General features: G+C 40.0%; 1 protein-coding gene across 9 annotated transcripts in view; it reads left to right on the top strand.

Annotated features, from left to right (window-relative positions):
- The first annotated feature begins 7,512 nt into the window (after window positions 1-7,512).
- tjp1b (tight junction protein 1b) overlaps window positions 7,513-16,794 on the top strand; it is a 73,360-nt gene continuing 64,078 nt past the window's right edge. For 8 of the 9 annotated variants that reach the window (XM_044193032.1, XM_044193019.1, XM_044193016.1 and 5 more), the window contains exons 1-2: window positions 7,513-7,963; window positions 8,596-8,707. In XM_044193032.1, coding sequence (XP_044048967.1) covers window positions 7,528-7,963; window positions 8,596-8,707 — 548 coding nt within the window. In that variant the 5' untranslated portion in view covers window positions 7,513-7,527. Of the gene's footprint in view, window positions 7,964-8,595; window positions 8,708-10,504; window positions 10,586-16,794 lie in introns of those variants that run through there. The other variant, XM_044193027.1, reaches the window with a different exon arrangement.

The raw sequence follows: 16,794 nt of genomic DNA, 5'->3' as shown, positions 1-16,794 counted from the left end.
CATTTGTAACCGTGTCATATCTGAAGGAAGCATCCTAAAATCCATAAACATTGTAAGGTGCCACATTCAGCTCATAGATATAACATAATAGATATATCTCCCTCCTAGATAGAGCGGTGAAGACCGCAACAGCTGGACATGATAGAAAAGTACTGTCAGAACTGGGCCCTGGCAGTAAATATGAAGAAAACTAATGGCATGATTTTTCAAAAATGCCCCAGATGTCAGGAAAACAAATATCAGTCTGCCATAAATAATCATATCATTGAACACAGTATGAGTTATACTTACCTTGGTATAACGATAACAGCATCAGAGAGTTTCAACATGGCAGTGAATGCACTAATAGAAAATGCTTGAAGAGCTCTAAATGCAATTAAGAGAACATTTTAGAATTTCCAAATTCAAATTAAAATTTGGCTTAAAATATTTGATAGTGTCATTGCGCTGTATGGTAATGAAGCATGGGGTCCACTCAGTCATCGTAGCTGTACCCGTTGGGACAAACTTCCAAAAGAATCGTTACATGCAGAATTCTGCAGATCCATTTTACACGTACACAGAAAAACACCAATAAATGCATGTAGAGCAGAATTAGGCAGATACCCACTGATAATTAACATTCAAAAGGGAGCGCTCAAATTTTTTAACAACTTTAAATCCAGCCCCCTAGACCGCCTCCATTCCAAAGCCCTCCAAACCCAAGAGCTGAGCCCAGAAAAGAGTCCCCTATGTCAGCTGGTGCTGAGACTAACTGCCCCCTCTCAGACACACTCTGACCAGTCCCACAACAGCACTGTTTTCCAAACACCAGTCAGAGTAAACCTAATTATAACGCAATGTAAAGAACCTATTTGGAACTGAAAAGAGATTATGTATTTGCACAATATCTCTCTACTGTCAGAAATAGAAAGCAGAGACAGCTCCTAACAGAGTACAGGCTCAGGGACCACAAACTGGCAATCGAAAAAGCAAGACACAAAAGTCCTGGCAACCAAAAGAAAACAGAATATGTGGTCACTGTTCGACAGGTGAGGTTGAGACGGAGATGTACTTCCTCCTACAATGTACAACATTCAATGAAATAAGGAAAGTTTACTTTAACAAGTTCAACTCCGTAATCTCAGATTTCAAAGAGCTAAATGAGCTCTTAAAAATGCATTCAAACACACACACACACAAACTAAACCTCCTTCTGGTGCTTCTAGCTTCTGCACTGAGACTACACTTGAATTAACCCCAACTCCTAAATCTGATTAGTTGGTTAAGTGATAAGCCACACAGCTCCTCCACCCAGAAGAATAACAAGTAAAAATGTTGATTTGACAAACTGTGCATTGGTGCCAGATACATTTTTAATTATTATTATTTATTAGTATTTATCTTGGCTATTATTCTGTGACAAACAGCCCATTTCACATTTATGTGTTTGATATTTGTTAAGTGTACAGGGAGTGCTGCCTGCACAAATGCTATGCTACTGCACAGTCCCAAAAACAATGGACTGAACATATGTGTTTGCTTATCAAATACACTTAGGATAACATAAGAAGGGTGTATGCAAATATTTAATGAACTGAGTCAATGTCATGGCTGCCTAGTGAAACTTCCAGAACAGGATAAAAACAACAAGCTTACTCGATTACAGAAGTACTTTTTGTACTTGTAAATTGTCTTTACATTTCATCTGAGTGGCACAAGGAGGAAGATGGCACTTTAGTCTGAAGCAGGCCTGTTCAATTGGCGGCCCGTGGGCCACATCTGGCCCAGAAGCAACCTTCGAGAGGCCCAGCATACATAAATCTCATATATGACAAAATATGTAAACTACATTTTTAGTGTATGGAAGTGGCTAACGAGTGAGCCATCTCACTTCCTTCTCATCTCTGTTGAGAGTTCCACATGCACAGTACCGATCAGGCAGGCTGTTTACGGACGTAGCGACATCCCCAATCATATCACAGTCTATTGACAGTCACAAGTAGGGAAGTGCTCTACCCCAAAACATAAATTTGACAATGAAAACCGTCACTTTAACCCTGCCTGGACTGGCAAGTATTTGTTTATTTTGCTGCCATCTCCAAACGCCTGCTATGTTTTATTACATTCATTTGCATTTGTTTAAAATTTGTCATTACAAAAAAAAAAAAAAAAGCTTTAAATAGGCTGCTGAAAATGTCTGGCCCATCTATATTTCCTGGTCTAAGGACATGGATTCAAGTGTTTGTGTGTAATCAGGCAAAAACATCCACTGTACTGATAAAGTGTCTTGAGCAAGACATTGTAGCACTTCTGTTCTAGATGCACCATGAAGTTTCCCCATTTACAAAAAATAAAGACATCCACACTGAAATTATATGACTGCAATTACAATCATGCCAGTTGTAATTACAGGAAGCAGCCTACAAGCTGATGTAAACAATGCAGTTTTTGCTTTACCTTTATTCACTGAGGGTAGTTTCACTGGGAGTAAATGCTCTCTTTTTTAGGAACGCCCTGCTCCATGTACAGACTTGGCAGGTGTCCACAGTCTGGCCACTGAGCAGTTGACCAAGAGCACCTCAGCAGCTGTAAAGAGGGAAGGATAAGCACTGCTATTTTATTTTCCCCACCCAAATTTATTTTGACCGATTAATTAGATGATGTACTTTCCCATTCTGTAACACAGACTGTAACACCTAAAAGAGTACTGCACCGATTCAGCATTGAACTCTTATAACATTGTCGGACATGTGATGCGATGGACAGTTGAAAAAAAAAAGGATCAAAATCGATACAGCAGAACCAGAGATATCATCTTTTTTATTCCACACATTCTTCTTCCTTGTCAAAACCTGGCGCCTACATTACCCACAATGCAACTGGACCACTGACAGTTTGATCGGAGATTCAGGTGTGTTATGCTAGTAGCGGCTAATGTAGCCTCGAGCCGCTAGCCGCAAGCAGAGATGAGGAGCAGGCTGCAGAGGTCTGGTAACCCCACTTCTTTCTAACTTCACACCCCCAGAATTTGTTTTCATTTTCAAACCTGTAGTCTTCAGGCCCGAAGTGACGCTGACTCAAGTGACATCACTTGAGGCAATTTATCAGCCTTCACACAGCTCCCTCTGGAGTCACGAAAGGCTTTATACATTTTTTTCCCCCATATGCAGTGGTCCCAGGACATAAGTGCTCAGTCAGTGATTGAGATCAGTGATCAAAGGGATCTTTGAATCTGGTTCAGGAGAGTTTATTGTGTGGCTGACAGAGGCCTGGGAAAAAGGTTGTTCTTTGATGGGATTGTTGATGGAAAAGGTTTGTAATATGTTATGATAATAATCTTTGTTGAAAAACTTGTGACAATAATACAGTAATACAGGAAGTCAGAATTGTGCATTTACTTCCTTTTACTACCTGCATACTTACTGTAGATGATATGCAAATATCTAACAATTGCAAAATTGTTATCACTCAGTGTCATGACAAATCTGTTAAGCATTCAGAGTTGTTGTGCAGAACACACAAAAAACACTGTATCTTTATCGTACATGTGATAATTATTTCTTGTATTATCTTCAGCGTTTTCTGTTTTCTGTTCTTATCTGCAATTCTTTTGTGCAATGGCTCCATTTTCCAACTGTCATCATTGTAATCTCATTTAATCCAGTCTAATCTAATCTAACATCCCTTTTTGTTCTCTGGGGGAAAAAAACTGTTGCAGTAACAAACAAATAAGGTTCAGATTCAGTCAGGTAGGTGGCTAAGGTGGTTCAAGTACCAGCAGTGTCCTTTGTTCAAATCTGGACGACATCCATTCCCACATACACCATGATTGCTTTCAGTTTCTCTCCCTCACGTCCTTTCACACTTATCATCTGACATGGCTCCTGCTTTACCCAATTCTTTGCCTTATCACTTTCACTGGCTTGCCAACACTTGCATAGCTGCCATACAAATGATCTAGCATGGTGCTTACAGCAAGTCAAACAGAAGTTGAGTCATGAAGTCAGTAAGTTGCTGACATTACTGTGTGACTCAACTTCCAAGAAATAAAACCAAATTGAAACTATAGTATTTGACAATGTGCCAGTATTGAGAAAACTGATAAGAGCACAACTGTGGAGCATAATGAGATCAATAATTCCACTGCCAGCTGCATAATGTGAGAGCAAATAGGAGAGCCTCATTTGAAGTACAGATATATTAGAACTTAGTATTGACAACTGATACGCCTTTTGTTTATCACTGAAGGAAGCAGCTACAGAAGAGTGAAGCTGAGAAAAAAACGCTTTGAAGTTTAAAGGCTTTTTGCCAAACTGTCTCACAGATATATAAGTTGTAAAACCTTAATTGTATGCCTTTTTATGCTGACTTGCCATTGTCACAAACTTTACATAAAACTTTTAAAAATTTCGCCCAATATATAATAAACTCAATTACAAAGAAAAAAATTTTTTTTTTCAACCCACCTTTGGAACAACTATTAACACTTTTTCCTTCCAACATGGTCACACAACACATTGTGTGAACTAATTATTTTCTGTGTATTACAGCTGCGAGCTGAATTTAATTGTATTTCTATTTGGAGGTTTGTGTGGAGTGTTGGAGTTTCTCTAATAATTCTTCTAACACATTTATTTATGCTACAAGGTTAACAGTGCTCTGAGACCACTGGATGAAGCAGAGACTGTGCATCATCTGCATAAACAGATGCCATGTTTGTAGATTACAGAGCCTAATGCCAGCATCTACAAGCAGGAAAGAATGGGGCCCAGGTCTGAAACCTGGTAACCAAATCAAGTCTGATATCATTCACCTCTTTGAGGAGCGCTGTCTAAGTGCTATCTTTGGCGCAGAAGCCAGAATTTTTCTAAAAAATAGTTACAACCAAGAAAGTTCTCAGAAATTTAGCTTGAATTTTGAGATTGGCCTAAAGAGAGAGATTGGCATTTTCCTCAGAAGATTCCATACCAAAGCTGTTTTGAAGGCAGCTGGAAAACAGCCTGTCTATCGGGAGAGGATGATAAGGTTGTTGATAAAGGCTCTGAGAATTCATTGAAGAATACCATGTCAGAGGACATAATGGTGGCAGTGCCACCCCCTCTTCTGCCCTCTGGACAAGAAAAGTTAAAGTTACGTGATGAGGCCTCTATAAGTACTGTCTGTTCATTTTGTTCCTAGTCAGAAAAGGTTGTTTGTGATAAAAGTTGACAAAAACCTCACATTCAGAACACCCTTATTCGGTTTGGTTACATTATTGATTTGCTTAGTCTGTTAATGTGTTGGAGAGAGGTGTAAGGTACACGCTGCGATTAAGATAGGGCTGCTGTTAAGTAGAAAAATTATTCGAAAATCTGATGCAGGGGTAAATATTTCCTTGGTACCTGGTACATACAAAATATTGGATCAATAGGGGTTAACAGGTGTTTTTCACAATAACCGCCATAGAAAATATGCAGTGATTAGTTGAATTAAACAAGCACTTAGCAAATAACTAATCAAATCTGTTGAACAGCTTTCAGGCTTATGTCACATTGTCTCTGTGATCTTTGACACATTAAACCAGACAGCAAAACACAGAAGCCAGATACCTTTTATATCAAACAACTGTGGTGTAATCCTGCAGCTATATGAACACACAATCACACTTTTATAGTGTACTTTTTTGCAACATTAAGGAATGATTGGGCAATAAGATAAGGAGCTTTGGTTAATATTGACACAGTTTTGATAAATGTGACAAACATAAACTTTTTTATTTGATTTATTTGAACATGGGCTAATAGTAGCTCATTGATAGAAAGGAGGTGACCACAAAGGAGATAACCATGAATTTTAGGCAGCCACAAGAATGTATGTAAGAGCCAAGTTCAACTTCTGTGGTTCAGCACTTATTAGGAAATTTACCTGCTGCAATGTGGATTATTGATGTTGTAAACTTCCACCCTCACTATTACATATTATTTAGTATTTATACTATGAATAATATTAAATAATACAGAATAATGATATATATTTGTTAATCAAGTTTAACAAAATTAAAAAGTTAAAAAACAGATTCAAAACAATACTCACATGAAACTGTTTTTGGTAGCTGTAACCATTCCCCATGTCCATACTGGCCCTGAAGTGATCCCTTTATGAAGCGACTACAATGTAAAAGGTGGGGCTCACAGTCCTGTTTTATGCAAAAATGCATTGAAAAAATTAACCCCTCAAAGCTAATATAACGCTTCAGCAGTCTGTTATTCAAATCAAATAGGTAGTTCCCAAAGTTATTTTACAGTTATTTTTAGTACAAAATGTTCTCTTTGTGTTGCTCTCTTCAGTGCAGCTCAGCAAGGAAATACTGTCTGGGAAAACAAAGAGGGAATTTAGTTCTAAAAAGACTGTTTAAAAACCTATATCCTTTTTTATGGTTTAGTTCACATGCACACCTAATGTCATTGTGCAGTGGATTGAAGGATGAACATAAATTATTCAGTCTTAATGACTGTATATGACTTTAATATGACTCTATGACTGTAAAGGATACTTTTTTTTTTTTGTTTTTCCGTTGAATACATTGAAATGTTTTTGCTTGGTCACTCACTCTGTAGCTTTCATTCAGATTTTTTCTTTTTAAGATGTTCTGTCAGTTCAATTTCTCTGTTGAGGGATCGGTAGCAGCAGCAGTATAAGACATGATTTACTGTACATGTGATACTCCCTGATCAAATGGCACCCTCTTCTGGTAAAGAGCAGACCATCCTCCATCCTTTTACACAGCAGCAGGATAAAATGTGATTCAAGGTCATGCTGTTTTGTGCTGCATTACATTTTTTTAAATAGATTTTCAGCACAATGCATTAAGCTCCCCTTTAAATGCCCTTGTTCCATTCTATTATATGTTAATGCTTCTCCTCAGTGCAAGCCTGACATCTGAATGTAACGGGTCAATGCCCATGACAAAATGTTTTAATCTTGCTTTAATCAGGTGTCACATTCACAGTAAGAACCAGGAAGGTGAGTTGTTGGAGAGCTGAGCAGTAGACTGCTGAGTGGAGCAGCAGGAGGTGAAGTGCCTTGCTCAGGGGCAACTTAAAAATATGTTTCTTTCACATCACGCAGATTTCCCAAGATGGGTGGTGGACTGGAACCTCACAAGCCTTCTTTTGTAACTCCATGATGATTTTTAGGCTAGTCAGTATTACCCAAAATAACTGTGGAGTCTGTGATCTTCAGGGAACTAACAGAAAAGAGAAACTAGTTAGACACATTTTTAATTAAATGGGGCATGTGGTGATTAAATGACAACTTAAGTAGCTCAAACGTTTGATCCTCCAACAAGACAGGCAAAATATAATATGTTGAGGATGTTTGCGCAGTGGTGAGCAGTTTGCATTGGTGTGCTTAAGAGTGTAAGTAATCTCCTTAGTGTTAGTAAGTACCCAGCTAGAAATCAGCTACTGTCCAGATTGTCTCTTCCTGCCCCAGATAAACGACTCAGACAACAACAAAGTGAGGCTCAAGGAACTATGTGGCATGGTCGCTTCACTGGCATGAAATATGCACCTCCCCTCCTTTGGGAACTGTGTTGACAGAGCCGTGGAAGAAGTTTTGGTGGATCTCCTCAACTTGAAGATGTTTGGTAGCGGCACCAAAAAGTGGTTTGTGAAGAAACAGAAGAGGCAGCATCAGAGGCCTGGCAGGAGGCCATGCACCAGGAAGAAGAAGAGATGGACAGCTAAGATCCTCAAACAGCACCGACAAAAGATCCTGAGTGAGCTGGATGTCAACACTGTACTTCCCTACCTGGTGTATGATAAGGTTTTCTCGCTCGGGGAGTACAAGGAAATACTGGGACAGGAGTCCACCAAGAAACGGACAGAGATATTCTTGGACCATCTGTCCTCCAAGGGGCCTGCTGCATTCTGCTCATTCTGCTCTGTTTTGGAGGAAGTGTGTCCCCACCTGCTAACCTGCTTTCTGTTGGATGTAGAAGGTACAGCCATTAATTAGCCACTAATTACATTAATGACTAACAAAAAATAAAGGTCATAGAAGGCTGAGTGTTCCTGTGCTAATGTTCTCTTTGAAAAACATTTCAGTGTGTATTTCAAAGAACAGAACTGTTACGGCCCATTGATCTTTAGCTGCTTTCCACTTATTTGTCCAGTATTTTCACTTATCTTGTGTTGCATTTAATTTTCTGTAAGGAAGAGAAGACAAAAAACAATATAAAGGGAAGAAAACTACTTTGCAGTAAGCCAGCGCCACAGACTAAGAGCCAGCAAAAATAGCTTCTTAAATCTGGATGGCTGAGGGGATTACTGAGCCGCCAGAGCTCCTAACTAGCCACTGACAACATATGGCCTCAACGTGTCTGCAGTCTGCAGAGCCTTGTCTGTGCTGCACTATTCCAAATCAATATGCTTTACTAACATTTACATAAAACTGAGTACTCTCAAGAAAATGACTCACATTTACAGCTCAGTGAGTGTCTGCTTTATCTGTGGCTAATATCCCACAATTAAGAACTTGTGAATCCTCCTGCTTACTCATCCAGTCAGAGGGGAAGAAGTGCAAATTAACAGAGCCATAAAAAGTGGCTAATATATTAATCTGTTCCCACAGATGGTGCCCCAGGACGGGGCAGGAAAGGGGGCCTCCCCGTGCCCTTAAGAAGTCCAGAAGAGCAACCTCTGTGCTCCCCTCCCATGTACACTGACCCTGTGTTTGACTCCAGGTGAGAGCCACTTTACACAGCACTGACGTTGTGTAAGCCTCACATCTAGAGTGTTTTCATTTCTGCTGGATTACTTCATGTTCTATAAAGTTGTTTCCAAACCACATTAGATAAACTAAATCTTGGTGATGAGGTTAAATCTAAGGCTTCTTAGAATCTAAAAAGTTGACACGTTGGAGAGCTGAGGTTTTGCCAACAGCACAAATATGCTTTCATTTAATTTTCAAAACTCCTCTTAAGTGTTTTTAAATACTCTTTACAAATGTTTTAGACCCTTACGATGACAATCAAAAGGCTTGGGGCCAACAGAAATACCAAATTATTTATCTGACGTTGGTGGAGTTATTTAGACCACTGTCTCTGCTCATATTTTTGAATTAATTATTTTATTCATTAAACATACTGGTGAATGAGAAATGAATGAATTAATTAAAGGAAGTACTTGAATAAATGTTTGGAGAACCATAAAGAACGCAGATGATTCTATGCATGGCATGAGGGGTCACCAAATTGTTTTCAGAGTATGATATGAATCGTACGTTATGGCCTTTGCAGTCACCAGGTCTCAGCCCAATTGAGCACCTATGGGCCTATGTCTTATTGCTTGGCGTGGCTAATGTGTGTAAAATGTGGTCATTAACAGTGTTGCTCATTTGTGTTCTGTTGCTTTATGCTCCTTTGCATGGCTGCATGTCCTGAATGCTGGATGTTGCCGTTGCATCAAGGTTTTGCTACTTCCTGTTGGTCTGCATGATTTCTGCACTCTGTCTATTGCATGCTGATTTTGTTGCTTTTGTTGTCATACCGGTGTTATATTGTCTTATATTCGTATTTCTTAACCCGTCACTGCATTGGTTTTAGAACATCTGGCCAAAGGACTGCAGTTTAATATTAGCTGGCTGGCTAACACTGGCACATTTACAGAAATTATTAATGTGTGTTGTCCTTATAAATGCATAAAGAAATAAGGACATGAAAAAATGTTTTCATAAGATTTGACAGCACTCTCATCAAAACACCAAAAGAAGGATTATGTTTTGGAAGAGTGGTTCCAGAGACTTAAATAATTTTTGCCAAAGAGCACTGAACCAGTGCAAGTAACTTGTGGTGACCCAACACATTACTACTATACTTGGTTTTTCCTTTAATTTGTCACCTATCTGCAGTTTGACTCATTTGGCAGAAATGATCGTACACAAGTGAAGGTTATTGCAGCACTATATTCTTGTCTTACAATAACTGCGTACATAAATGAAAGCACAGAAAAAAGGAGCATGAAATAAAATGACATCTGCTGAGATATTCTTTTGTATGTGACCGGAGCAGTTCGGTACACTATTGCAGAGTCCTGCGAGGCTGCTTTTGTCACTGTGTGGCAGGCCCTGGAGTGTATCATGACTGAGTGATGGTGTCTTTCTGGGTGTGTGTGGACCCCTGGAGAGTACCCTTGGCCCAGCTAAGACAGTGGGGCGAGGGAGGGGAGAGACAGGGAACAGTTGACAGTGTGTGTGTGTGTTTGTGTGTGTGTGTGTGTGTGAGAGAGAGAGAGAGAGAGAGAGAGAGAGAGAGAGAGAGAGAGAGAGAGAGAGAGAGGTAGAGTGGGTGGGGGTTTGCTTGGATGTGATGCCTGAAGTGACGGGACAGACAAGCTGATATGCTCCCTAGACCGTTAAGAAGGCCTATTTAATGTATGACAGCTAAGTCAGCATGGAGACAGCTATCCCAGTGGTCTGGCCCTGGGCACTGACACACACACAAACACACACACACAGACAGACTGACAGAAACAAACTAACACACACAACACAGCATAGCAGCATACACAGCCAGAATGGTCACAGAGCCTCCACAAGAGATGCAGTACGCTAACAAGGCAATGTAAGTCCTCTTGAAATGTCATTTCAGAGTTGGATGCTTTATTTGTACGTATGCCAAAGACTCTTGAGTACAGTTGTGTGTGATGATGCTCATTCGATTCTAACATATCTCACATATATCTGCTGGTGTTAGGAAAGGCAACACTTGGATGTAGGAGCTGTTGTGTTTTTTGATATATCCTTGATTTCCTGCTCGCGTATTACCTGTTAGATTCTGATAGAGTGAGCGAATCAAGTGTCAAGCAAGGTTGACTGCATGTATATCTAGATAAAAACGGCATAATCTTTTGTTTATTCACTCTTAGGAGAAGTAGGACAGAAACTGCCTCAAGTCATGGATGCTTGGCTTCAGAATGTGTGTGCCAGCATGTGTCCCCGTGTGACAGAGGGAAGCATGTCTGCAGCCGTGCTTGTTGTATATATGGAAACAACCTGGGAATATCTTCCTCGTGGTGAGCTGTATCTCCGCACGAAGTCATGTGTGTTTTTTTTATTCACCCTCCTGATCTGCACACTTTCTGTGATCCACAGCAGAAGAGCAGATTTATTGTCAGCTGTGTAGGTTCAAAGAGACACTGTGTTTATTAGTTTGGCTTTTTGTGTCTGTCTCTGGTCATTATCCTGCTGACTGAGAGTGAACATGCAGCATTTAATCACATCTCTGGGTTTCTGTCTTAAAGGGCACAAAGGACCTGTGTATCACTGCAAGAGCAGCATGGAAACTGAAGCTGATTGCATCCAGTTTAAGAAGCTGTTGACTTCCATATTGCTTTCATGGGACTGTTGTAATTTTTTAAACCAGCATATAAAACCTCTAGAGCAGTCATCTCAGTCTGAACTCTCAAATTAAAGTGCTGATTTAAGTGCATTAAATGCATGATTACGCAGAAACATTGATTGGATAACTGGCTTTTTTAAACTGCAGGATATATCACTTTCTCCCACAGAGGATGAGTGTGTGAGGATGCGTTGGCCATGTGTTTGAATCTGTGGCCTTATATGTATATGTGAGGCTGCAGCGATGATGTAAGTCACCGTGCCTTCATCCATAAGTGGAGAAAATGAGATGCTGTGCTGGCAGGTTGAGAAGGAGGTGGTGGAGGAGGAGAGGAGAGATTAGCTGTAGCTGTGAGGTTATGCTTCTCTGTGCTGATGACTCACCTCACAGCACATAGAGAGGAAGCACTGCGACAGCACTGAGGTGTGACTGTGTGTGTGTGCGTGCGTGTGTTTCATTACTCTTGTTCTTCTTGGTGCAGTGCATTCATGTGAAGAGGACTTTCTCTGTGAACTTCTCCTCTTTGTTTGGTGCAAAAGTAATAAATCACGGTGTTACAGCGGTAGTGGTTCTTAGGGCTTTCGTCCAGGTTTGTGTCCTCTGGGAGCAACCTCAGAGTCCTACAAACCAGCTTTTTTGATTTTGCTGTACAGAATGAAGTGGACAAAAGAGTCTAAGGACACTTGAAAGAAGGGCAGCCCCATCTGCCCTATATACTTGCTGGGAAAAAAGTACTTTAGTGTGTTATTAGTGCACACGTGTGCTTGTGCTTCTCCGTGTGAGCGTGCTTGTGTCGGTATGTGTGAGTGTGCGGTGTATAATAAAAGATGTCAGCAGTGGGTTCTCATGTGAGAAGGGTAATGATGGGGCAGGCTGCTCTGAGCCATTACTGTGGAGATGCAGAGAGATGCAATCAAAGTGCTGCAGTGGAGTGTGCATGGGTATGCAGTGGGCTTCAGACTGCAGCACAACCACTGACCCACTGATGTCTCAACACTTCCCCACTGACACACTACTACTGGTTCCCATACACGCTCCCTGTAATGCATGTGTGTGTGTCTATGAAAGAGAGAGAGAAGGAGGCTTGGTGTGTATACGTGTGTGTGTCTGTAGCAGTTTCCCCATCATCTAATGACTGCTGTGTCTTACATGCCTGATAATGATGATCTGTAGTGTCTGATTAATCAGAGTTATGTGAATGGCGTCCTAGTGAATGGGAGGTGACAGAGTGCATTGCTGGTTAGGTTTGTTGAGGTGCAGCTCTGCTCTGATGATCGCATTAGCGGTGTATTAATTGGGTGTTGACTGGATTCAAGAGGCTACTAACAGGAAGCAGCGACGTCACTGCCAGTGTGCAGCCAAGACTCAATGTAGATGTTTTCTGTATGGGAAAACTGAATCATCCCGCACAATCTAAACCTATCTGTGTAGAATCTACACTTGTTTCAAGTGTATGCAACTATATTTAAAGTTTAGTTTTATTGTTTATTTCAAAAGTAGCTATTTTTTATTTCAGTACACAGATTAGGTTAGAAGCCTTCTCACCAGCAGGTACTGCGTGGAATAATTCTTTGACATATGAGCACTAGATGAATTTAGGTTCCTTTAATGCCCTGAAGGGTTTTCTGCTTCCAGTCACCCAGAAGTAACTAACTGGCAACCACAAAAAGAGCTGTTTTAAATTTCAGAAAAGGCCTGATGTTCATTCTCTGTATTAGGCTTTGTTGTAAATGTTGTAATTTATAAAATACCTAAAGATATAGAAACTTAGATGTTTATTTTAGAAATAGGGACATTTATCATTGATTCAACTCTTCCCAACGAATTTAATCAGATTTTTCATTTTACATAACCTCACCCTGTAGTGTATTTAAACATGCAGTTCTATGTTTACCCTACACTTGCAGAGTAGTTTAGAAGTTAAGTTTACACTGTCAGTACTGTAGGTTAGCATAACGCACACCATGTGGGGGATACTTTCATCCACAGGAAACTACAGTGTCGTGGGTGCATACATTTTTAGCAACATCGACCACAGAGGGATTCGCTCCCCTGACACTGGCAGTGTCAGTGCCATGCTCTGCCTGTTTAGCTTTATGGTGGAAATCTTCTGTAGGACACAACAGTTGCTCAAGTTCATTTTCAGATATGCTTCAGTACGATTTTTCCAAATTAACAAACCAGTTTACAATGGTCCCAGTCCCTTTATCACATAATGCTTATAATAGCTATTTTCTGTATTCTCTAGTATTGTATTGCTCATGGCAGATACATATAAGATCCTCAGCTTCCATTTATCTGGCCTCCACAGACCTCTTGTGCTGTTCAACATCTTTGTTTAGGTCTGTCTGGTCTAGTGAGAGTGAGTAGTGCACTTCTCTACTCAGGTGAGAGGGCGGCTCTCTCCTCTAAGACTTCAAAGTCTAGACTAATCGACTTACTCTGATGCTTAGAACGGCACCAGTGTGTCAGTCTATTGACCTAAAAACAACCCACGCCAGCCTCTGTTTGCTGCTAATGACAGGTGGTGTGGGCAGTTCACTGAAACAGAGCTGCTGTGTATTGCACCTCTATGAATTTAACAAACACTAAGTCATCGTATAATATGCAACGGAACTGAGAAACATATTTTCTACGTCAAGCATCAAAACATGTCACTTTCAATTATAGACTGAAGTAATAAATGATAAATGATATATACAAAATATTTAAATAATTAAAAGATGAACTACAATTTTGTTCTTTCTGATATATGTTCAGCATCACCAATAAAACTTCATAAACAACTCTAAATTCATATTTTAGGCCCATAAAATCAACAGTTTCCAACACAACCCAAGATCTCTAACAAGACAAAAAAAGTGGAAGAAACCTCGGAACATGTAAATCTATGTACAAGAGGTGTCTCCAGTGGAAAAGTCCAACAAAATTAGTTCAGTTAAATAGATCCATTAATATGTGCCACCTGGTGTTCACATCCAGGTGCCAGGTAGGTGGGGGAGGGGTTAACCAGCAGACATGAAACTGGTGATTTGGGCATAATTTCCATCCATGCTCACCCATCCAACAGAAAATACTTTCTCTGTGTATTCTCATTTCTTAAATTGTAAGCAGTATAAAAGGTGATTGTACAGCAATATTGGACATCAACAACATTTGCTCTGCTCATTCCTGTGACAGTCTCACTTACTGTAATTGAGAGGCAATGTTCGAACATATATTTGACGATGCAACTTGCAGTTTCTGTTATTAAAAATATACTGAGTGTAACAAATTTCTATGTAACAATGAGATCTAGTTTATTCAAAATGCAGCAGGGGTGTCCAAGATGTTGCACGTGACATATAGACAAATAAACCCTGTGGTGCCCTGCTTGGACCAAATAGTATATTTTTGAAAATGCTGCCTGTCTGTGTGGAGCTCCAGTTCCCTACCACAGTCCAAAGAAATACGTAGTAAGTAAATTGGCAACTTAAATTACCCGTAGGTGTGATGGTGAGTGTCAGTGGCTGTTTGTCTATATGGGTTATGGGTGTACCACTTGTTCAGTGTGAGCCGAGGCTCCAGCCCTCCCGCAACCCTGCAAAAGATAAGCAGGTGAATAGATAATGGATGAAATTAAGTGACATCCTATAGGCTATCATTCATTACAGTTTCATCCATCCAGTCAGTAACACTGGATGCATTGAGTGTGTGATGTACAGAATTTAAATCGTCTTTGGCCACATCATTCCCTCACAGTATGTTTCAGGAATATGTGACATATGTTGCGTGAACCACAAGATTAACTGAAGGATTGTTCCCTAATTTTATTTTGCGTGACATTGAAGTTTAATTAACCACCAACTGTATCCTGTTTGCATCTCCAATTTTGTGTCACACATAAATAAAGCCAACAGAAATGCCATCTGTGAGTGTAGGTGTTCTGACTACTTTGATTTTTTTATCAGTCAGACAGAACTTGAGCAGCAGAAATCATATTTGGTTGCCCTGCTCATTTACAAGAGCGCTAACTACGTCAAGAGTAATCACCAGCCCTTTAATAATAACTTTCAGTTCTTTATTGTCAACTTTGCTGTTACATTCACAGTACTTTCACTTTAAATTCACATTGTTGAGGGTGTGACAGAGTAGACAGGCTTTATACCAAATGAGCTTGGGGGTTCATAACTGACCTCGGAAATATCAGTTTGACAAAAAAAAAAATCTTAGTACGATGTTCACTTACTGGAAATATGCTGCATGAAGGCCATGAGATGCAACTGAAAGCTCTAGGTTTCAGTAAGTCTAGCTTTCTTGTTCATCAGCAGATGGGGTTTACTTCAAAGAAATAAAAAAATATCTGGGATTGATATTTACGAGTTTACTCCATTAGCTGATGAAGGCCACAAGATGTGTCTGAAAGCTCCTGAAAATATCCAGTGAGTGGAGCTTGTGCTAAAAATGTTTTGTCAAACTACATAGGGGAGAGTGGGGTGAGTTGTGCCAGGGGGGAAGTAGTTCCACCCATTGTTTCTGGAAAACCATAGAAGAAATTTGTCATGTGACCACATCATTTTGAAAAGCCATCCATTTTACTCATCCTCCAAAGAAGAGAGACACATAGCACGAGAGGTAAGCACATTTTAACTCAAAAAACTGTTTTTTTCCTTTCAAAGTAAAATTTCTATGATCAAGGTTTTTTGATTGTAGTGTCTGAACAATTATAGAATAAGTTTGAAAACATTTCACACATGATTTAGTGCTTTAGCAGGCTACACAATGAGTCTATACAGTTAGCATGATGTTAGCTCTTAACTGCTGAATCATGCTAGTTTTTCAAACTTGTGGGTCTGGGGTGATTTGTGCCAAACGGCCTGGGTTAAGTTGTGCCAGTGGCACAACTCACCCCCACTTATGATTATTTTCAACATATTATTAATTTGTAATTTCTTACATTTTAGCACTTAAACTATGTGACATTCTTAATTTTAGAACAAAACCCATCATGCCACGCAGTTATAAAAGGAAGACAGACAGGGCTTCAACTCCTCTTGTGGAGTTGGACAGAGCAGTGAAAGAGGTGCAACAGGGAAAGACCATACGTCAGGTGGCAAGGGAGATGAAGATCTGCAGGATGACCTTGAAAAGATTCATGGAGAAGAAAAAGATAGGAGAAGTAACAAAGACAGGGTATAAGAGAACAGGACTTGCCAACCAAGTCTTCAAAGAAAACATGGAAACAGAGCTGGCAGACCATATAAAGGCTCTAGCAGCAATGTTTCATGGCATAAGTGCTATGAAATGCTGTGAGCTGGCTTTTGAGTATGCACAAAGAAATGGCATTGACATCCCTGCCAGCTGGATCAGAGAGAAAAAAGCAGGTTAGGTTAAGTGTGCATTTATTAAGGAAAAGTTATAGGGAACATTGCTAATTATTTTCCCAGGACATG

The sequence above is a fragment of the Siniperca chuatsi genome, linkage group LG4 (assembly GCF_020085105.1).
Source record: "Siniperca chuatsi isolate FFG_IHB_CAS linkage group LG4, ASM2008510v1, whole genome shotgun sequence".
NCBI classification, from domain to species: domain Eukaryota; kingdom Metazoa; phylum Chordata; class Actinopteri; order Centrarchiformes; family Sinipercidae; genus Siniperca; species Siniperca chuatsi.
Note: the sequence above shows the minus strand (reverse complement) of the source record. Positions and strands in the feature narration are given on the sequence as shown.